The 24,139-nt window shown below is 40.0% G+C and overlaps 1 protein-coding gene across 1 annotated transcript; it reads right to left on the bottom strand.

Moving 5' to 3' along the window:
• Positions 21,085–21,720, bottom strand: LOC109821140 (glutamic acid-rich protein-like). Its single transcript, XM_020387333.1, has one exon. It carries the CDS (start codon positions 21,718–21,720, stop codon positions 21,085–21,087), a length of 636 nt encoding a protein of 211 aa, XP_020242922.1.

The raw sequence follows: 24,139 nt of genomic DNA on the forward strand, positions 1-24,139 counted from the left end.
CGGATGCCTGCTTGGCGGTCGCATAGGATAATACAGTATCCAGCGAGGGACAACCCCGCGAGTCATTTATGATAAGCACGGAACAAGTAGCCAAGATGCTCGAAGAAGCCATGGCTAAACAACAGGAGAGCTTCAGGTTCGAAATGCAGATGGCCATGCAGAGTATGAGAGAAATGCATGACCAACAAATCCAAGCATTGACGAACCAGCAAGGCGAGCCAAGTCGTCGTAACCAGGTTAATCTGGAAGATGAGGACACAGGTACGAATGAAACCCATAATGCCAATAATCCTCCCGTCAATGCAGGGGGTGGTAATGAGAATGTTTGTTGGCACTCTTCGCGGAGCCGCCTTCGATTGGTATCGTCGCCTCAAGCCAGGAAGCGTGAACAGCTGGGACGACATGGAGACTAAGTTCCTCGCTAACTTCTTCGACGACGACACCGAGATTTCAATTGGCACACTATTTGATGAGAAGCAGAAAAATGGTGAAACAGTTGAAAACTTCGTAAGGAGATTCCGAAACAAAGCAATGAATTGTAGGGATCCGGTCAGTGAAGACTTTATCCTCGAGACTTGTCACAATAATCTTTTATTGGACATCCTCGAAGCGATGGGAACAGCACCGTCTGACACTTGGAAAGACTTGAAGGTGCACGGTGAACAAGCCGAACGCTTCCTCCGAAGGAAGAAGGCCGAGAAGAACCGACCGACGGCTAATCCTCCGAACTCAAACTTTGCCTCTCGTGGTAGAGGCAAATCACCTGCAACAGCTGTTGACGCTAACCAGACGTCGCAAAAGAAATTTCAAAAACAGCAAAAGACTTCGGGTCCGAGACTCCAAAGAGAGTATTCCTTCAAGGACGAAGACGTTCCAGCCATCTTCGAATCCCTCCTTGGAAGCAACAAGATCAAGCTACCACCTATCACAAATCAGAAGGAAGCTGACAACACTACGGACCCAAAGTACTGTGCATACCACAGGAGGGTCGTTCATCCCACCGAGGATTGCTTTGCTCTCAAGAATAGCATTCAGACCTTGGTTGAAGCCGGCGTTATATCGCTCAATTAAGCCGAAACAAGACTCCAAAGAGTATACGAGTATAAACTGTTTCTCAACCCTCCAACAGGTGCAAGAGGTTAAACTGCTCCCTGCATACTCCAATAGGTATATGAGTCTAAACTGTTTCCCACTTTTGACGGGAAGTTCCTGGAGAATATTACGCTAATATTCTTAAGGATAACCCGGTTAAGTAACTGATAATAATGTCCGAACCAGTTCCGCAGAGGAAACTGGGGGTGGACGATTTATGTAACGGGAAGTTCCCAAAACCACAGCAATGTAATGAATAAGAACTCCCATTCTCACCATGTCTATGCACTCAACACTCTCTCTGTTAGAGTCTGGACGTAAAGTTCCCGATTGGTCAAACCTTCTTACAGTTAGGACCACAGTCAAAATCCCCTCTCGATTCCCCCAATGAACGAGAGGTCCACAAATTGAGCGATCAAACCTTCCTACAGTTAGGATTGTCTCAAAACACCCACTTGGTCAAACCTCTCGATTCCTCTAATGAACGAGAGGTCCACTTTCAAATCGGGCGATCAAACCTTCCTACAGTTAGGATCGTCTCAAACCTCCCAATTGGTCAAACCTTCTTACAGTTAGGACCACAGTCAAAATCCCCTCTCGATTCCTCCAATGAACGTGAGGTCCACTTTCAAATCAAGTGATCAAACCTTCCTACCGTTAGGGTCACCTCAAACTCCCATTTGGCCAAACCTTCCTACAGTTAGGGTCAAAACCATAATTCACTCTCGATAAACGAGAAACTCACCTTTAGTTCGGTAATCAAACCTCCCGACAGTTAGGGTTATCCGAATCTTTTCGATTCTCGGAGTGGAGATCCCACTCTCAGTCTCACCTTTCCGGATTCTGGGGGTGGAGATCCCACCTCGAGTCTCCTTTCCAGTTGAAGATAGAATATAAAATTCTTCTTCTTCATTGTCGGGAGATAGAATATAAAAATTCTTCCCCCATTTCGGGTTCGTCTTTGCCCCAAGAGAAGACACCACCTTTTTCAAATCCCAAAATCTGTGCCTCACAGGTACAGGGAATTTTATTCCTGAATCCTAAGAAAGGATATGCCGACGCCTAACACACGTCGCCGGTTTAGTCTTTCTCCGAAGAAAAAGACACCAGAGTTCGATTCTGGGGTATTTTATCCCGAAGCCTAAATAGGGATAAGTCAGCGTCTAATACACGTTGCTGGGTAGCCTATTCCCATAACAATAGCGAAGTCTATGTATTCGAAGTCATAGCAACAAATCTCAGAGGATTCAATCTCTGAGTGCAACGTTACATGTGAACGGATTTAGACAATCCATATGCTAGCCCGACTCAAACGGTAGTCGGTAAAAGCTAATCAAATCCGTTGAAGGCTGGGGGTTAGCCAAAAATCCTAAAGTCAACACCTAACACGTGTCGCCGGGTAGCCTATTCCCGTAACAAGTGGTTAAGCCTATGTATTCAACATCATAGCACAAAGTCTAAGGGAGTTCATTCCGTTAGCACAACGTTACATGCGGAACGGACTAAAACAATTCGCATGTAAGCCCGATTCAAACGGTAATCGGTAAGAGCATGTCAAATCCGTTTAAGGCTGAGGATTTGCCGAAAATCCTAAGTCAACGTCTCACACACGTTGCTGTTTAGTCTTTTCACAGGAGAAAGACGAAGTCTACGTATTCAATATCGTAGCACTAAATGGGTTAACTCTTTTAGCTTAACGTTACATGCGGAACGAACTTAAATAATCCGCATGCTAGCCCGGCTCAAACGGTAGTCGGTAAAGGCTTATCAAACCCGTTGATGGCTAGGGGTTTGCTAAAAATCCTATAAATGCGAGAGTCACTGACGCATCAGCTTCATTAGTTGGTCTCGTGACTTGAACATTCAGCGTACGACGTTCAAAACCCTAAGGTCGGCGCCGGTCAACGCGTAACCCTAGGTCAACGCCGGTCAACGCGTTGCGACCAAAAGTCAATGTCAGGTGATCCGAAACCCTAAGGTCAACGCCGGTCAACGCGTAACCCTAGGTCAACGCCAATCAATGCGTTGCAATGAAAGGTCAACGCGTAACCCTAGGTCAACGCCAATCAATGCGTTGCAATGAAAGAATCAATACTCCAATAAGGTATACGAGTATAAACTATTTCCTATTTTTGGTTGAGAAGTTTCTGGAGAATATTTTTCTAAGAAATATTCTTAAGGATAACTCAGCAACACTACACCGGACAACGCGTTGCAAATAAAAACTCAGCGCCAACAATCAGTTCTATGTTGAACCAACAAGCACGAGCTAAAGATTAGAAAATCAGGAATCGACTTCAAGTTTAAAATTCCGATAACGGTCAGACAATAAATGCAGCACCGGAAACCTTACAGACATTCGACAAAGCACCGAATAGCCTGAAGGATTGAAGGAATCAAGAACAGAAGCCATTCCAAGGTCCCGTTATACCGACTGAAGGTTGGGATAATCATATCCAAAGTATTCCAGACTCTTCTATAAAAGAACGAGACTGAAATACTTTGGAGGGTGTATCTGTAGGCATATAAAATTGCTTATAGGTCCCTTAGCACAACTCGGCACAAACCGACGAACCATCGGGCGACGTATCCAAACACGAGCGTCAGTCCACAACGCCAAAGCCAAGTTACACGCAACGAAGCGGATTAACGAGGCGACAAGGTTAACAAATCGCACGCAAGCAACGAAATACATCCATTCGCGTGTGGAATCAAGCCAAGGGTTCAAAGAGTCAACGAGTCATCCAACCAAGGACGGACTCGGACGAATCACGATCGAATCAAGATCAGTTTTGGACTTGAACTCAGAAGTGGATTTACATGCCAAATCTGGAATCGGATTTACTGCCAAATCAGGTCAACGAATCGAGTCCGGACAAATCAACCACAGAACCGAAAAACGGATACAATGACGGAAAACAGCGGAAACCCAACACCTAGAGGGGCTCGGCCGAAACCGAGCCACCTCAAGGTGGCTCTTTGGGACTTCGAGGACTTGCTCTTCCAGATCCGGTGCTTGGCGATCGTCAACGCCAAATAAGGCAAGAGTTCGAGAGGAACCGGATCTCAGATCTACGCAGGCATACTCCGGATCAAAGCTTGGCCTTTGATCCCGAGAATTAAAGGCTACTATTTCCTTGGCAAAATAGTACCCTCGGCTATTATTTCCTTGGTGAAATAATACCCGTCATACTGCGTAGATCCGACCGGATCTAGATCACGCGGTGGTCCACGGATAAACCCCGGCGCAGGCGAAGAACCCACGCAAGCGAGTGACCGCAAAACAGGAGCTCGTGATTTGTTCGACAAACAAGGATAAAAAAGTTGTAATTTTTCTTTTCTTTTACTTGATTTTCATTATAACCGGATCTTATAAAAAGACCGGATCTTTGTAACCGATAAACTGTTGTCAAAGAGTGCACAATGAATTCAATAATGAAGAAAGCTACTATTTTTTCCGCGAACAGTGTTCTTTAAGGCTTCGATGAGAGCTTCCTTGGTAGTTTTGGACAACCTCAGGAGTTCATATAGAGTAATCCTGACCGGTATGTTGGCCAGCTGCGCCATGACATTGAATTGAAAGGGAGCGCTCGACTCCCCAAGATCCTGGTGAAGATTTTTGTTGAACCGGAGCTCCTTTTGTTTCTCTTTATCGACCGGCTTCTTTAGTACAGAACCCCCAGCGTCTTGGGGCTGTTCTTCGACTTCTTGAGCATTCTGGTCATAGTCTCTCAAGTAAGCTTTTCCCGATCGAGTGCCAGGGTTGCCACCTGGGTATGTCGTTAGGACGATTCTCTCTACTTCTGAGTCAGTGAGAGGTTTGAGATGATCATCATTCTCATTAACAGAGGGGCTAATCATGTTGGATGACTTAGCTATATCTCCCTTCTTTTTGGACGTGGTTTTTGTCCATTGTTGATCTTCAATTAGGTCAGGATGGACCCACATGATCTCCCCTTTTGGGGTAGTGAGGGGTACCAACCCCCTGTCTTTCTGACTATGTAAGTCAGTGTTTTTCAAGTGTATTTCCCCTTTACGGATGGGAATGACGCCATCTGTTGTAGTTACAGCCGAACTGAACCGCAATCAAGTTAGTGGATACAGTTTTCTGCTCCGGCTTCAGGGTAAGTACGTTAGCGTTCACCAAGTTTTGCAAGATGTCTTTGAACACATAGCATTTTCTGGTAGGATGTCCCAAGAACCTATGATAGCGACAGTAATTGGGGTCATCCACCTTTCCTGCTTCATCTAGTTTTCTGATCTCGGGGAGCTGCAAATTATTGTTTTTCCGAAGTAGCTGGAACAGAGTGTCCACATGTTCTTCTTTGAACGAGTATTGCTTAGGCGCTCTTTGTTGGTTTGGTGCTTTGCCTTGTTTCCCTGATGGCGTGTGTGTATCGGTATCGGAAGCTAACGTCTCCTTTCCCTTGGAGCGCGGTGCATTGTTCTGGTTGCGTTGTTGTTGTGGCTTGGGTTGAGTAACTTCTTCAGCCTTAACCCGAGCAACAATCTCTTTGGCTTGTTCTCCTTGCGAAACTAATTGTCTCCAGGAGCGACATTCTGCCACTCCCATCTGAGCGAGGAGCTGAGTCTGAAAGTTGTGCCTGCAAGTTTCAACTAAGGTTGATTGGGTCATACCTGATGGGCATCGCAATGCCATGCTGCGGAATCTTTCTACATAAGTCTTGATGGATTTTCCTTTCTTTTGCTTGGTGACGAGAAGAGTCAAGACCAAAACTTCCGTGTCATCTTCGAAGAACCTGGCTAAGAAAAGCCTTTCCAAATCTACCCATTTCTAGATAGATCCAGCAGGCAATTTTATAAACCATTCAAAGGCAACTCCTTTAAGAGTACCGATGAACAAACGGTTTAGGATGGCGTCGTTTGCTACCATATCTCTGGTCTGTGACTTGAAGTAGTAGATGTGTTAGTTTGGTGACCCTGTACCATCAAAAGGTTGTAAAGTTAGAGCCTTAAACTTCGGCGGATAGGGAGCTGTATCCCATTTAGCAGGATAAGGTCGTATCACTCCTTCTTCGCGAAGCTCACTTCTGTTAGCTATTGCGTTAAGGAGGGCTTCTAGCTCATCCACTTTAGTTGACTGAGGATTCGGTTCTCTCTCCATCTCCTTCTCATTCTCGGACGAAGACTCCAAATTATGAGTCTCATGTTCTGAGTTCTCGGCCGCTTTCTGCTTCCCTTTAGAGATTGTCCTCCGAGAGGATTCTGGTCTTTGACCTTTTTCGGCGAGGAGCTGGGCCAACATATCCTTCATTTGGAGAAGTGTCTCCTGTTGTGCTTGGAGTATAACGTGGTGTTCGTCAACTCTTTTGGCTAAGTCTTCAGGGTTTCCAGTCATATAAACGAAAGCCTCTCGTGCCACGACGGAGCTTGAAGATTGAGATTCGACGATTGCCGAATGTTCATCATCGGAAGTAATTCCTTTGGCCAACTTTTGATAGTCAACCGAGCGGATAGCTCCTGTCCGTGTCCGAGTATGTCGATATACTCCTTCGAACTCGTCGCAAATTTCCTGAACGGTCGGGGAATGGCTTCTTTCTGAAAACTGATTATCAAAACTCCCAGGAGTAAATGAGTATAAATTGGTCCTCCCCGCTCCAATGCCTTAAGAGCCTAAATTGTATAGACTCCAGTTAACGAATGAGTATAAACTATATTTACACCAGTCAACGCGTAGCCTTAGGTCAGCGCCCGATCAACGTGTTGCGATGAAGGTCAACACCGGTTAACGCGTTGGAACGAAGATCAATGCCGATCAACGTGAAGCCATGGGTCAACGCTGGTCAGCGCGTTGCGATGAAGATCAACACCGGTCAATGCGTTACGATGAAGGTCAATACAGGTAACGCGTTGCGATGAAGGTCAACGCTGGTCAATTCCTACAATGAAAATCAGTACGTCGACAAATTTTGCCAAACAAGGCTCAAATCAAGTCCAAGCTCGACTAGACACATCGACACCTCCTATGTCGACTCGAAAGGCGAAGCTAGTCGAAACGAAGCCATCCGATATGAAGCCGATCGACAAAAAGCCTGATCAATTGACACGAAGCTCGACCGAACAAAACGACACCCCCAGTGTCGACTTGATTTCTCGACTAACCAGACGAGATGACACATCTTGGGTCGACACGCCCTATGGTATCAGTCGACACGCCTCTGATTCTTTGAGATTGTATGACAACCCCAGGGAGTTCGGTCGTAATTCAGATATGAATCCCCCGATGAAGATAGTCAATTCAACGTCGACTCAATGATACAAGCTAAAATTAGAAATCAACACACCAGTTTCAGTTCGAGACTTCAACAATGGTCAGACGATAAACGCAGCGCCAGAAGAATTTTAACTATTCGACGAAATACTGAATAGACTAAAAATAAAAAAAAGTCAAGAACTGAAGCCAATTGTAGGTCCTTTTACACCGGGTGAAGGTTGGGCCTATCACATCTAAAGTATTTAAGGAACTTCTATAAAAGAAACAAGACTGAAATACTTTTGAGGGGGTATCTGTAGGCGTCAAAACACGTAGCTCGAGACAAAAGATGACGAGTGTCATTATCCGAGTCAAAGGGGATTATTTGACATCGATGAGTACATGAAACAAGTCGACGAAGCGTACGAATCAATGGGACTGTGAAATAACAAAGAGATGATCCGATCGGGAGTTACGGTTCACACACGAAAGATGAAACGCCACTCGTGTCTTGTCCACTCCATACATGATTCACTCATAGGAGGATGTAGATCTCCTTTTCAGCTTTTCAACGCACTTTGAATTGCACCATTCCGAGATCGGACCGATGAATTACGCGAAAAAACAAGTCGAGGCGCGCAACCAGGACACACGACGTGTCTCGGCCAAAGCCGGGACACAACTTGTGTCTTAGCACAAAGTCCGCCTCACGCCTAAAAATGCCGATTTCGCCCATTAACCACCCAGATTTGAGTATATTCTAATCCAAAGCCTTCCCCAATTGATCTAAAGTTATCTTGGAACGTGGTTAAGTGGTTACAACTGAAGATGAGATCAAATAGATCATTCTTATCCAAAAACCGAGCTTCTGAAGCCTATAAATATGGCCCTAGGGCCTTCATTTACACGGATCCGGAATTCTCGAGCCTCAGCAAAGCCCTATCAAATTGAAGAGTGAGGAGCACGAATTTCAGAGAGGATGAAGAGATCTTGGCAAGTTCTTCGGCATAAGGAGGAGAAGAGTACGAGAGATCTGCATCCCATTCATCCGTTTTCCTTGAGATCGTACCTAGCTGCGATTCTCGAGAAGAGTGATTATCTCGCTGTTGCTGAGATAGTCACTTCAATTTCTTGTCTTCTTTGCGAGGCAACAAAATCGTTATTCGGATCTGATCAGTCGGTGGTCCACGGATAAACCACGGCACCGGTAAAGATCCCGCACAAGCAAAAGACCGATAAACGATCTATCTGCGTGTGTTCTCAAGAAAATTGTAATCTTTTTGTTTGCATTGTGTAAGGAGGCTTATAAAAAGTTCTTCCTTTTGAATTGTTGTAACGACTGAAGTTGTAATGAGTCCTGCAATGAAGAAAACGATTTTCAACCCGAACATATATATATATATATATATATATATATGTGTGTGCGCGCGCGCGCGCGTGTACACACACATACATATACATAAATATTCATATACATTTGTATATATGAGTGTGTGTGTACACATGTACATGTACATACATACATATATACACACACACATATACATATATTTAAAGCTTGCATGTCGATTATCGAAACACAATATCATATAGTAGTTTTCTACAATGCATACTGTTACTATTTTGAATATATTTTCTAAACAAACCCATTTCCAAAATAAGTTTCTATTTTAGTAACGAGAATATATTAGCTTTTATTTTACAAGAGTGTGATTTAATTTTGAGATCATTTGCCATTTTGAATCTTAATCTAAAGTTAATTCATGTATCCTAAACAAATAGCTTGACCCTTGTATAGCTTTTTGCACATAATCTTGCCCCTAGTTTGAATTATATAGCTTCGGTTTCTGAAAATAGACCCATCAATATTGTTACAATAATAATTTTATCAATTTTTATTATTTTTGTTTAACCAAACTCAGCCAGAGACTTAGCAATAAATTAGGAATCTGTATGCTGTTACATGTAGATGATCATATACTCCTGACGTCATATCTTCATGTGCATTATATACATTCTCAATTCATTGATGACCTGAAAAGTACAGTGATATATGAACATTTTGGCTCTGGTTTTATTGAGCGTAGATATCATTTGCACTCTCAAATAGTGACGTGTATCTTACAATGTGAGTTGTATTTTGTCTGGGCGTGACATGTCTTTTTGTGTATAACTTTGTCTCTTGTCACCTAATTGATGTAAAATTTGATATTTTAGGAAGTAGACTCTTATATATGTAAAATGACTAATTTCACATAATTTCAACCTTGTTTAGCTAACCATTTTGCCATCACAAATCATGGCGCAACTGCTGTCTTTGCTGACTATACATGATCATGCATTGCATATAGATTCATGCATATCTATGTCTAGCAAACCTATAACCTAGTCGTGTAAGTGCTTATATAAGTGTACGTGCATATAGGAACAAATTTCGTGAATTCTTTTGGCCTTATCGAGGATTCCGACACTAAAAGCAGGTAACCTTTCCCTATTCCCTCTCAATCCGTTGAGAGTTCAGTTGTTTATTCTCTTACAAATTTTATAAGTTGAATTTTGAGCTTAGTTGTATAATTAATTGCTTCGACAAAAGCTAATTTGGATTACTTCATGTGTGGGCTGTTTGTCGATTGCTTATCTATTGCTATACTATCGTTTATTCGTTTTGGTGCTATGTTATTGAAATTTCATGAATGGTTATGCTATGATAGTTCATCTTGCCTTGATGACTCTATTGTTGTGAACAACAATAGTCTTTTATGTTGGCTTGTTGGTACTTTATATTCATGGATTAATACCCTATGTGAAGTAAGATTTGCCGGTGGGTGGTAAATGAAAGTAGGTCCGGAGGGACATGCCTTGTGTGAGGACGTTCAGCAGTGAGTGTATAAATAAAGGCATGTGTAATTTATTAACATACCACATGATTGCGAAATTTAGAATCCTGAATATTAGAGTTGGATTATTCCATTATTATATCCTAAGTTTGCATTTATTTGATGGCTCAATATTTTTAGTATTGCGTGCTTATTGTATATATTATATATATATATATATATAATATATATAGTATATATATAACATTTATATGTATATATTATATTATATATATATGGAGTGGTTTCTCATAGTTAGTGTGATTGGTAGGTTATTATATTTATTATATTATATATATATATAATATTAGTATAGTTGATTTCATATATATGACTTATATATGATATAATATATTATTTTTTATTATAGTAATATATATATTATGATATATATTTTTATTATATATATATAATATATATACGATATTCTATTTTTATATATATATTAGTTAATATTATATATATTAGTATATATATGATTTAGCCTCTCTATGTTTGGTACCCAACGGACTTTTATGGATGCTTGAGCCTTAATGCTCACCCATATTATTTCTACATCCATCTGCAGGTAACTATCCAATTAAGGGCAAGGGGATAACAACTAGGTAACTCAGAGGATACCACATTCATGGTCCAAGCTAGAGGACGCATCCGAAATCCTTTTGTCTTTGGAAGGGTTGAGTTGCGACCACACTTATCATGCTCAAATGAGGAAACCAAAGGAGTTCCATAATTCTCCTGCTATTGTCAGCAATCTCAGCATATGATGGAAAAAATGGGATAAAACTTCACTCTAAAATAAGGATTGAACTTCAATTAAGGATTAAGAGTTCGCTTATATTCCCCCGAGGCTAAGTCACAAATAGGACCATCATCTAATAATTTCTTAAGTAGTTCTTCAAACACATCTGGCTGGGATACTGACATCAGCATTAGAGCTATGTTTGGTTAATTTACGGTTAACATGTTTCGTACAGTTTAACTATGGATCTTGATGAGTCCGAAGTGTTTGAAGATCTTGAAGATGACTCCTAGGTGAAACATCTTGAAAAATAGTGGGAGTCATGCTTTTAAATCAGCTAACCACCCACTAGAGATAAAGTGATGCAAGTCAACATAGGTGACGAAGTCAATCCTAAACTCATCTTCATCAGCGAGAGTTTATCACCTGTCGAGAAAGAAGAACTCATAACCTTCCTTCAAGAGTATATGGGTCTTCGCTTGGAGTTACAAATACATGCCTGAGTTAGATCCTGATGTGGCCGTTAATCGCCTTAACATCTATCCCAAGGTTAAGTCGGTCAAGCAACAACAACGACGCTTCTATTCTTAGGTGATGGAGCTGATTGAGAAAGAAATCTGTGAACTCATAGAATGGGGGGTTCATCCATGAAGAACAATATCTGGATTGGTTAGCCAACATTGTTATGGCAATAAAAAAGAATGAAAATATCCGAATCTGTATTGGTTTCAGAGATCTTAATCTTGCTTACCCAAAAGATGAATTCCCTGTCCCTATCTCAGATGCATAAATGACAGTACTTGTGGGTTTGAGAGGATGCATCCAGATGATTAAAAGCACAAAGCTATCAAGATACCCATGGGATATTCTATTATACGGTAATGGCCTTTGGTTTAAAAAATGCTAGAGCAACTTATCAACACGCGATGAACCCAGTTTTTTTGTGAGCATCTGCACAAGATGATGAAGTGTTATGTTGATGACATTACAATCAAGAGTCTTCACAAGCATGTTAATGACTTTAGAATAGTGTTCAAAATCATGAGAAAACCTCAACTCAAGACGAACCCGACCGAGTCTTTCCTGGTAGTATCGTTAGGTAAATTTCTGGGGTTTATAGTAACATCTAAGGGAATACACGTTGACCCCAAAACAGTAAAAGCCATCCAAGAGATGCCACCTATGAGATATCTCAAAGACCTCAAAGGTTTACAAGTACATTAGCCTACATTTGCAGGTTTATAGTTCAATTCTCTGAAAAATATCAACTGTTTCAAAGGTTGATGAAGACAGGTATTTGGTTCGTTTGGGACAACGCTTGTCAAAAACCTTTCAATGAGATCAAGAATTATCTCACTAAGCCACCTATTCCAGCTACACCAGTATCAGGTAAATAATTCTTGATCTAAGTTAGGGTAATGAACACTCCCAAGGAGCACTTCTTGCTTAGAACAATGACAATGGCTACGAGCAAGCCATTTATTATCCCAGCCAGACTATGATTGGTGACACATATCACTACAAGCCAATCCGAAAGGAATGTCTAGCGTTGGTCTTCACAATTCAGAAGAAGAGGCATTACCTGATGGGTCAATCAATCCATGTCATTTCATGAGTCAATCCTCTATAAGTACTCATGATAAACCCAGATCTCTATAAACTCCAAATTAGCCAAATGGACAATATTGCTTTCACAGTGTGACATGATGCTCGTATCACAAAAAGAAGTTATAGGCGAAATAATAGCTGATTTCTGGGTGAATCATCCTATCCCTAATTTTTCTAAACTCTGCGAAGACAACCCAGATGAAATCTTTGAGTCAAATGTTGCCTCGAACCACCAAGTGTGGTAACTTCACTTTGATGGCACGTCACCAAGGTACAATTATCACAGGAGTGGGGGTAGTGTTAGCCAATCCCCACGGACATGTCCTTCCTCGAGCTTATTCATTAACTGAGCCATGCTCCAATAATGTGGCCGGGTATATTGCCCTCATAATTAGGATGTAACTTGCTCAAGATATGGGTATCAAAAACCTTGAAGCCTATGATGATTCTAAAGGAGAATATGAGGTCCACCACGATGGCCATATACTACCATGAAGCAGCAATGAAGCTTGTCCACTCATTTAAAGGCTTCCACATCAGTTATGTAGCCCGCCTGGAAAACACTCGGGCGGATACTTTGGCGTTCCTCACAACAACTATCGCCTTGACTCCCAAGTCCACTAGGCGCATTACAGTGGCTAACTATCAATTATGCTCCCCAGAGCAAATCTAGGAAACTAACGAAATGCATATCATGCCAACTCACTTCTAGACTAATGATTGGTGTTTCCTGATTGTTGATTAAGTCTTGTATGAATTACTACCGGATTATCTTAACTATGCTATCTCTATTCAAAGAAGGGCTTCGTGCTTCTTCTATGTTTCAACAATGCAGACTTTGTATCATCGATCATTCAACAGAGTGTTGCTCCGATGTTTTCACCAAGAAAAGCTTGAGAAGCACTCAAAGAAGCCCATGATGGTACATGTGAAGCTAATCAACCAAGTCCTAAACTTCAGGATTGACTTCATTGTTTAGGCTTTTACTGGCCAACAATGATTGCAAATGCAATGGCTTATCCCAAGCGGTGTCACACATGTCAAGTCCATGCTGATTTTTTGCACCAACCTCTTGAAGAATTATATCCAACTATTTCCTCATGGCCATTTGAAACATGAGGCATGGACGTCATCGGGCTGATTAGTCCACCATCCGCTAAAGGCTATCGATTTTATTCTGTCCATCATTGATTACTTCTCCAAATGGGCTGAAACAGTTCCACTTAGAGAAGTCAAGACATCTCTTGTAGTTAAGTTCTTGAAACACCACGTGATTTATCGATTTTCGGTGTCCCCAAAAGAATTGTCCACAACAACGGTCTACAATTCGTCAGTCAACCATTCTTTAGAGTCTGCAATAAATTTAGAATTCAAAATGTGGCTCTAACTCATACAATCCGGCCGCTAATGGTCTAACGATAGCTTTCAATAAGACCATCTTCATACTTTTGAAGAAGCTCATCTCCTCCAACAAACGAGATAATGACGAGAAACTTGGAGAGTGTTTATGGCTTATTGAGTAACAATCTGCCTTCTCACTGGCTCCACACATTTGCCTTGATCTACAGATGTGAAGCTATGATACTGTTGGAGATTCAAATGTCGTTGTTAAGAATCGCTCTTGTCGAAGAGATGACAATCAAAAAACATCATCAGAAGTGGCTCCAACAACTATAGGCACTAGATGAAGTAAAACTCCAAGCTCAATAACGAATTGAGATCTACTAGTGACGGACCTCAAGAGCCTTCAATAAGAGAGTCAAAGAACAATTCTTCAAAGAAGGTGACCTACTCTTAGTTATTCGTCAACCCATGGTCATGACACCCAAGACTAAGGGTAAGTTTCAACCCATGGTCATGACACCCAAGACTAAGGGTAAGTTTCAATCCAAATGGGAGGGTCCATTTTAGTGGAAATAGTCTACTCAAATGGAGCATGTCGCTAAATTGACCAAAATGACACTAGGTTCATGACATCAATCAATGGGAAGTTTCTCAAGAAATATTACCCTTGATTCGAGACACTTTCTCCCGCAGAGATTCCAATCACGTTGAAGTTTTCACCTCTGACCGCGGGAATAAATTATCAACCTATATTGTTAGTCATTTTAATCTAAAACCTAATCAAAATCCACAGTGAGTCATCAAGTTAACACCATACTCTACTTGACTTAAATGTTTTACCACCGTCATGTTAACATTACACTATGAGTGGTTTACACTCCAATGATCTGATAGGTTAGCATTATACCTCTATCAGACCGTTTCATCAGCCGATTAACATACACCTCTATCAATCCATCCTTGCTAAAAATCAAGTAGTTAACATCACACTTCCAATGATTTTCTACTGTTAAGTTAACATTACACTCGCAAATAGTAGTCGCTAGACTCCTTTGAACCCGACTGGCTAACATCACTTCTGTCAGTTGTTCTGTTTGACACTTTAACACCTCTAAATAGTACCATTTCAATCAACTCGATATGTTAACACTACAATTCTATTTGGTTGATTCTATCATTCCCCCTAGTAAGGATATCAAAACGATATGTTAATATTTCACCTCTATCGTATATATGTCAAAATGACAAAGGTTCTTTTACTATCAAAAGAGCTACTCTATTACAAAAATTCTAAAGGGAATATGGATAAAAAGATTGTATTCGAGCAATACATTCAGTTATCTTGGAATCGCCAGCTTCAAGAGCATTCTTCTGAGCTCTCTCCCTCAGAGTTCTAGGATCAATAGGAGCAGCTTGAACTCTAATAGTCTCTAGCCTGGTCATCTCGACTTAAAGTTCGGCAGCCTTGTGATCCCACTCCCTAGCTAACTTGGCCGACTTGAGTTTAAGCTCCTCTTTCTATTGTTGAGCTGCTTCCAACTTTTTAATGGATTAGATTCCAAGTCCCATTAGTTTCATCAAATTTTTATTTTTATAAAGCATGTTACATGCAAAACAACACAGGAGGTAGACTGGAATTGCCAGTACATATACTAGCTATTAGAACTAGGTTTAGACTTACCAAACGTTATTCGAATTAATTCAAACTTACATCAACAGAAGGACAATTTTGTCTAGTTCTAGAACAGAAAGAATTTCATGCATGCATGGTATATATTAAGATATATGCTCTTTACAAAGGACATAACTCAGGCAGACAGTTTTAGACACATGCACTGAGTTAAATCATATTTTCAAACTAGTAAACGATTTTAGAATTTAACAAACAGAGTCTCAAATGAAAGCCACGAAAGTCTAGTTTCTAGAACAGAAATAATTTCCTGCATGCATGGTATATGTTGAGATATATGCACTGACATTTTTAGACACATGCACTGAGTTAAACCATATTTTCAAACTTGTAAATGATTTTAGAATTAAACAAACACAGTATCAAATGAAAGCCACGAAAGTATAGTTTCTAAAATAGAAATAATTTCATCATTTGGATATATACAAAGAAAGTTATGATCTTTTTACTGATAGTGTATCCTGCTAGAAATTTATGCACAAAATTTCTGTTTCAAGATAACATTGACATGCAAGCCCTAAAATGTTACTTGCAAGACCCCAGATGTAATATAACTATAATTATTGATCTAACTCAGTTCTAACTGATGGAATAAAAGAATTTCTTACCCCAGATGTAATATAACTATAATTATTGATCTAACTCAGTTCTAACTGATGGAATAAAAGAATTTCTTTAGATTTTATACCTTAGAACACTTTTTCTGATCTAACTCAGTTCTAACTGATGGAATAAAAGAATTTCTTTAGATTTTATACCTTAGAACACTTTTTCCTCCCTTTCCAAGCTTCAATGGGCCTTTTCTTGACTATTCTTGAGCTCCTTCTTCTTCAAGGTAAGCAAGGGGTTGAGGGTAAAAAAAAAATGAATGAGAAAGAGGGAATAGAGAAGGATTGCTACTGGCCAGATATAGAGTGAGAGGGGGAGAGAGAGAGTGATATGATAGATTTCTCTTGGAAGAGAAGAGATGTGAAAGGTTGAATGTTTGACTATATTTTTCCCCATGCACAAATCTCTTGCAACATGAGATTTTTGAGGCTTTAAATTGAAAATTTCTTCCACTAACATGGCTGGCCAAAATCACATAATTATGTTAATTAGAGAATTTTAAATTAGGTATTTAGCATGTGGGTTATCTCTAATTAAAGTTTAAAGCATAGTTGGTTTAGGTTACATGCTAAGTTTGTATGCATGCTATAACTTCGTTAACTAAATCATAATATAAAAATTAGTGAAGTTAAAATTCTCATGCTAGAAGATTATCTGGGACACAATGAAAGAAAGAATTTACTAATTTATGGATCGGTATCGGTAACGGTATCCGATCAACGGAAGGAAAAAAATGGAATGTTACATTACTTCCCCCCTTAAGGGAATTTTGTCCCCGAAATTTTTTTATGTACCCTCAAAATAAATATGGATATATATTTTGCATCCCAGATTCTAGTTCCCATGTTGCCTCCTTAACACCTCGATTATTCCATAACACTTTAACTAGCAATATGGAATTGTTTCTCAGCTGCTTCTCCTTAAAGCATAGCACTCGGACCGGTCGTTCTTCATAAGATAGATCCTTCCGTAGGGGCAAAGCTTGGTGTGAAATGATGTGTCCTGGGTCTGGTACATACTTCTTTAGTTTTGAGACATGGAACATGTTATGGATCTTCTCCAATTCTGGGGGCAGGGATAGCCGGTAGGCGACATGTCCGATCTTCTCTAAAATTTTGAATGGCCCAAGGTATTTCGGATGGAGTTTGATTTTCTTACCACCTCTTGATATTCCTTTCATGGGTGTAGCCTTCAGAAACGCATGATCACCAACCTGTCTAGGTCCTTTCGTCCTCGATCTGCATAGCTCTTTTGCCTATTTGTGTCGTTTGCATATGTTATCGAATGGTTTTGATTTTCTCAGTCGTTTCTTATATTACGTCAGATCCGAGTAATCGACGATCACCGGTCTCTTCCCAACAGATAGGGAATCTTCATCACCTCCCATATAGGGCTTCATAAGGTGTCATGCCAATGCTAGAATGAAAGATATTGTTGTAGGCGAACTCTACTAGCGGCAAGTGCGTAGCCCAATTGCCTCCAAAATCTAAGTTGCAAGCTCTCAGCATGTTCTCCAGAGTCTGTATCGTTCTCTCGGATTGTCCATCAGTCTAAGGATGTGCTGAGGTGTTGAACTTTAGTCCAGTCCTTAAAGATCGATGTAGATTCTTCCAAAATCTTAAGGTGAAACGGGGGTCTCGATATGATACGATGGATATGGGAATCCCGTGAAGCTTCACGATCTCTTCAATATATAAGCTGGTCAACTTTTCCATGTTATATGACATCTTGTAGTGTATGAAGTATGCTGACTTGGTCAGGTGGTCAACTACCACCCATATGGCATCCTCTCCTTTTGTTGATCAGGGTAGTCCAGTAACAAAATCCATGATGATGTGATCCCATTTCCATTCTGGGATGGGCAAATGTTGTAATAGTCCTGATGGTTTTTGATGTTCAATCTTCACCTGTTGTCATGTCAAACACTTTGACACGAAATCAACTATATCCTCCTTCATGCGGTTCCACCAGAAGTTTTGTCGAAGGTTTTGATACATCTTGGTGCTACCCGGACGAAGAGCATGTAGGGTCTGGTGTGCTTCTCTCAATATCTGATCCTTAATCTCCCCATCATTAGGTACACAAAGGCAATTACCCATCTTCAAAACACCATCGTGAATCTGAAAGTCTGAATATGTTCCTTGTTCCACCTTCTTCCTTATCTCACTTAGCTCATTGTCTTCCTTCTGTCGCTCCTTGATTTGGTCCAACAGAGTAGGTTGTAGGCTTATCTGACAAATCTTCATTTCAGAAGAATACTTTCTAACTTCAATCTCCATTCTCTCAAGCTCCCTACTTAACTCAGCTTGATTAGTGAGCAAACAAGCTGATGCAATATGATTCTTCCGACTGAGTGCATCTGCTACTACATTAGCTTTACCTGGATGGTAAAGGATATTTACATCATAGTCTTTCAGCATTTCCAACCATCTTCTTTGTCGCATGTTAATCTCCTTCTGAGTAAATATATACTTTAGGCTCTTGTGATCTGTATAAATATCACATGATAACCCATATAGATAGTGTCTCTATATCTTCAGGGCAAAAATTGTGGCAGTCAATTCCAATTCATGAGTGGGGTAGTTCTTCTCATGAGGCCTCAATTGCCTAGAGGCATAAGCCAACACTTTCTCATTCTGCATCAGAACACAACCTAAACCTCTAGAAGATGCATCACTATATATCACAAACTTATCTGAACTCGTAGGGATAGTGAGGATAGGAGCGGTTACCAACTGTTTCTTCAACTCCTAAAAATATTCTTTGCATTTCTCACTCCATATATATTTGACATTCTTACGAGTCAGATAAGTTAAATGGGCTGCTAATTAGGGAAAGTCCTTGACAAATCTTCTATAATATCCTGCTAGTCCCAAAAAGCTACGACTATCAGTCACTGAGGTGGGACGCGGCCAGTTCATGACAGCTTCAACCTTCGCTGAATCCACGGATATCCCATCTCTAGTGATCACATGGCCCAAAAGAGTGATCATGTCATGAATGCAAACCTTATATGCCTAGACATGTCAGATTTTGATGTTATCTTAGGAATGGATTGGTTAGCATCTCATCTATATGCCTAGACATGTCAGATTTTGATGTTATCTTAGGAATGGATTGGTTAGCATCTCATCATGCTACTTTAGACTATTTGAATGTCAGATTTTGATGTTATCTTAGGAATGGATTGGTTAGCATCTCATCATGCTACTTTAGACTATTTGAGAAAATTGGTAAAATTTAAACCACAAGCGGAGGTGAGTTTTGTTTTTCAAGGAGAAAGTAGAAGAACCCTCACACACTTAATCTCATTTATGAAGGCTAACAAATTGTTGAGGCAAGGTTGCAGTGGATATTTAGCTTGTGTGATAAGTGACTAATTGAATGAGAAAAAGCTTTCAGATATACTTGTTGAAAGAGATTACCCGGATGTCATCAATGAAAACCATCACAAATTGATCTAAATATTATTTGAATATCTGGTTCATCAAATCTATGAATGCGGCCGGCACATTAGTGAGTCCAAAAGGAATCACTAAAAATTCATAGTGACTGTAGCGAGTCCTGAATGCTGTCTTTGCTACGTCCTCAGGCTTAATCTTTAACTGATGGTATCCTGACCTTAAATCAATCTTGAAAAAATATTGAGCTCCTTGAAGCTGATCAAATAGATCATCTATCCTTGGGAGTAGATACTTATTCTTAATGGCCAATTTATTCAACTCTCTGTAATCTATACAAAGTCTCATACTCCCATCTTTTTTTTTTCACAAATAAAACCAGTGCTCCACATGGAGACATGCTTGGTCTAATGAATCCTTTATCCAATAACTCTTGAAGTTGTTCCTTCAGTTCCTTCATCTCAACTGGTGCCAATCTATAAGGGGCTATAGATATAAGAGTGGTCCTTGGGACCAAGTCTATGGCAAACTCTATCTCCCGATCTGGAAGCAAACCTGGCAAATCTTCAGGAAAGACATCCGGGTAATCTCTTTCAACAAGTATATCTGAAAGCTTTTTCTCATTCAATTGGTCACTTATCACACAAGCTAAATATCCACTACAACCTTGCCTCAACAATTTGTTAGCCTTCATAAATGAGATTAAGTGTGTGAGGGGTCTTCTACTTTCCCCTTGAAAAACAAAACTCACCTCCGCTTGTGGTTTAAATTTTACCAATTTTATCAAATAGTCTAAAGTAGCATGATGAGATGCTAACCAATCCATTCCTAAGATAACATCAAAATCTGACATGTCTAGGCATATAAGGTCTGCATTCATGACATGATCACTCACTAAAACTCCACAATTCTCATAAACATATGACGCTAGGAGACTACCACCCATAGGTGTGGAGACAATTATCTCACTACTTAATAGTGTCGGTGAATTGGGAAAGTTCCTAGCAAAGTGAGGGGATATAAAAGAGTTTGTAGATCCAAGGTCGAAAAGTGCATGAGCGGTGAATGAGCATATGGGAAGAGTACCTTCCACCATAGATGGAGATGCTTGTGCATCCTTCCTTGTCAGAGCAAAAACTTTTCCTTAGTTCATCTGGTTTTGTTGCACACTCTCGTTAGACTGAGCCTTCCGCTGGGGAGCACTTGATTGTTGTGAGGCATTAGCTCGAATTGTACGATTTCCTCCTGGTGCTCGCTCCGTTATCAATTGATTCCTCAAGGTTGGACAATCTTTCTTGAAATGCCTAGGTTGACCACACTCGTAACATCCACGGTGAAGTCTGCAATATCCGGAGTGATGATTTCCACATATGGGGCAGACTGCTGACTTGACCCATATCTAAGATATAGATGAAAGTATGCAATCCCAAAATACACCACACTTGGGTGTCCACCCAAAAGCCAAAAGTAATAAGATTCCTAAGGTTAGTGACCCAATGGGTCAACCTCTAGGAAGAGGTGGAAGAGCTGCTAGAAGTAGACTCCGTATCATAGTCCTCAATTGGCTGGGGTTCATAACCATCTAGGCTGATCTCCTCCTGCTCATCGTCCTTAATAGGATCCTCTACCTTCGGCTCATCCTCCCATGCCCAATCCTCCTCATCCAAGTCAAGCTCCCATCCAAGTGGAATTCCCTCTAGTATCCCACCAAGTAGAGGCTCCTGCATAACCTCAAATTCACACTCCATGGGCTCCTCCTCTGGATCCTCATCCTCTATAGGGTTCTCCTCCGGCTCCTCCTCCTCGGGATCCTCCTCTATAGGGTCCTCCTCGGGGTCCTCCTCCTCGGGATCCTCCTCCTCGGGATCCTCCTCCATGGGTTCCTCCTCCTCAAGGTCCTTCTCTTCGGGGTCCTCCTCTTCAGGGTCCTCCTCTTTGGAGTCCTCATTCTCAAGCTCGCCACTCTTCGCCAATTGCCTACGGGTGTGATGGCCAATCGGAGAGTAATCCACTCTCTCCCTAAATGTCTCCTCTAGATCAGTCTCCTCAGAGTTGATCTCCCAATCATTTGAATGTGTTGACCACACATCCTCGCTGCTAATGGATCCTTCCATCCCAGAAACATTCGAATCGGAATCTGTCATTCCTGCCAAAAGTTATCTATCATCATCCAAGGGTACAAAACCAATCTAATAGAAGTCTAGATATTACAAGAATGTCAGGAAAAGATAATCTTTCCATGACTGGTGTTTGACACCGACTCGAATCGTCCCTAAGTCCCCTTGGTATTTTATGTAGGACTCTTAAGGTGTCAACCAATGCTCTGATACCACTTTGTAATGCCCCTCAGGAAGGTACATAAAATTTTAGGCATGACCTATCTGAATAAGAATGGTCAACCTGCTAAATCTTTATGCACATCATAATATAGATATACTAAAGGGCAAAAAATATGGCAGTGGAGATGTATATGCAATACTCAGGATCACGAGGTTGACAGTAGAGTCCATAGAATACCAAAATAGAAGAACACTAAAGGGAACTATAAAAATATTACAATAATAGTAGTGGCTACAACGTTAGTACATGTTTTATAAGTCAAAAATACTACAAAAGTGAACATAAATTAACTCCAACTAAGAGTTTCCTTCGGAGCTAATCTTTAACTTCATGGTCTGCAATCCCCTTATCCTTGCCAGTAGTATGACTTGCGAGTGGATTCAGAAACAATAGGGGTGAGCCTAAGGCCCAATACGTAACCATAAAAATCTCGGGTACAACACAAGGGAACGAATGAAAATGATAGACATAGATATCAAACTTGAACAAAGGGATCTCAACATTAAGTTACCATTCTTATCTCGTTATCATTGACCGAAATGAAATAACATGTAAAGATAAATAATTAAGGTCTAATATTCAGGATTCCCCCCCCCCCCCCCAATCATGGGATAATCAATAAACTGCACATGCCTTTATACACCCACCGGTGAGCTTCCTTCACACAAGGCATAATCCATGAATATATCAATTATCAACAAAGAATGGAATATTATCATTACCAATAGTCGAATTATCAAAGCAAGTCGAAATGTTGCAATATAATATTTTGAGGATATCAAAGATATAAAACTGATATAAACAACATTAGGATAACAATGGCTAAGAAATCACAAAGAGCCAATTCATGAAGTGAATCAAATAGGAATATTACGGAAGTGATAAGATATACAAATTAGCATGGGAAACTAACTCACAAGAATTTTAAGAAAGTAATCAATCGAAGTCTCAAAGGCTTAAGAGGAAATAATGAAAGGTTACCTACCGATTATGTCGGGATCCTCTCGGCCAAAGAATGAATCCAAGATTCTCTGTCCTATATACATGTATACCCACATGAGATTCTAAACACTATGTCTTTATAGTTTTCTAACTTAAAACTTATATTATGGTATAAGCTACACTCTAGATGATTACATCCAATATCTCTAACATTAAAACTTATATTATGGTATAAGCTACACTCTAGATGATTACATCCAATATCTCTAACATGCACAGCAGCACCAGTAGTGTACATGGTATAAGCTACACTCTAGATGATTACATCCAATATCTCTAACATGCACAGCAGCACCAGTAGTGTACATACAGCAGATTTAGGTGAATGGATGGTATAACAATTGATATCCAAAATTCATGAAACTAGTTCCAAATGACTCCATTATGAGTCTAATTTTATAATATAAAAATATTACGTCAATGCATGGTGTATAGTAAGTGTTATGCTCTTAGTAAACTACATTTATCAAAACTACAGCAGAAAAACAGAGATTACTATCTGGAATGAATGATTTATTTCGGGTACTTAACACAATGAAAATGAGCTCAAATTTTGCATATAATTGATATAATGGATTAGATTCCAAGTCCCATTAGTTTCATTAAATTTTCCTTTTTATAATGCATGTTACATGCAAAACAACAAGAGGGGGTAGACTGGAATTACCAGTACATATACTAGTTATTAGAACTAGGTTTAGACTTACCAAACGTTATTCAAATTAATTCAAACTCACATCAACGGAAGGACAATTGATTCTAGTTCTAGAACAGAAAGAATTTCATGCATGCATGGTATATGTTGAGATATATGCTCTTTACAAAGGACATAACTCAGGCAGACAATTTCAAACATATGCACTGAGTTAAACCATATTTTCAAATTAGTAAATGATTTTATAATTAAACAAGGTATCAAATGAAAGTCACGAAAGTGCAGTTTCTAAAATAGAAATAATTTCTTCATTTGGATATATACAAAGAACGTTATAATCTTTTTATTGATAGTGTATCCTGCTAAAAATTTCTGCACGAAATTTCTGTTTCAAGATAACATTAACATGCAAGCCCTAAAATGTTACATGCAAGGCCCCAGATGTAATATAACTATAATTATTGATCTAACTCAGTTCTAACTGATGGAATAAAAGAATTTCTTGCCCCAGATGTAATATAACTATAATTATTGATCTAACTCAGTTCTAACTGATGGAATAAAAG

Source organism: Asparagus officinalis, chromosome 8 (genome assembly GCF_001876935.1).
Source record: "Asparagus officinalis chromosome 8, Aspof.V1, whole genome shotgun sequence".
Taxonomy (NCBI): domain Eukaryota; kingdom Viridiplantae; phylum Streptophyta; class Magnoliopsida; order Asparagales; family Asparagaceae; genus Asparagus; species Asparagus officinalis.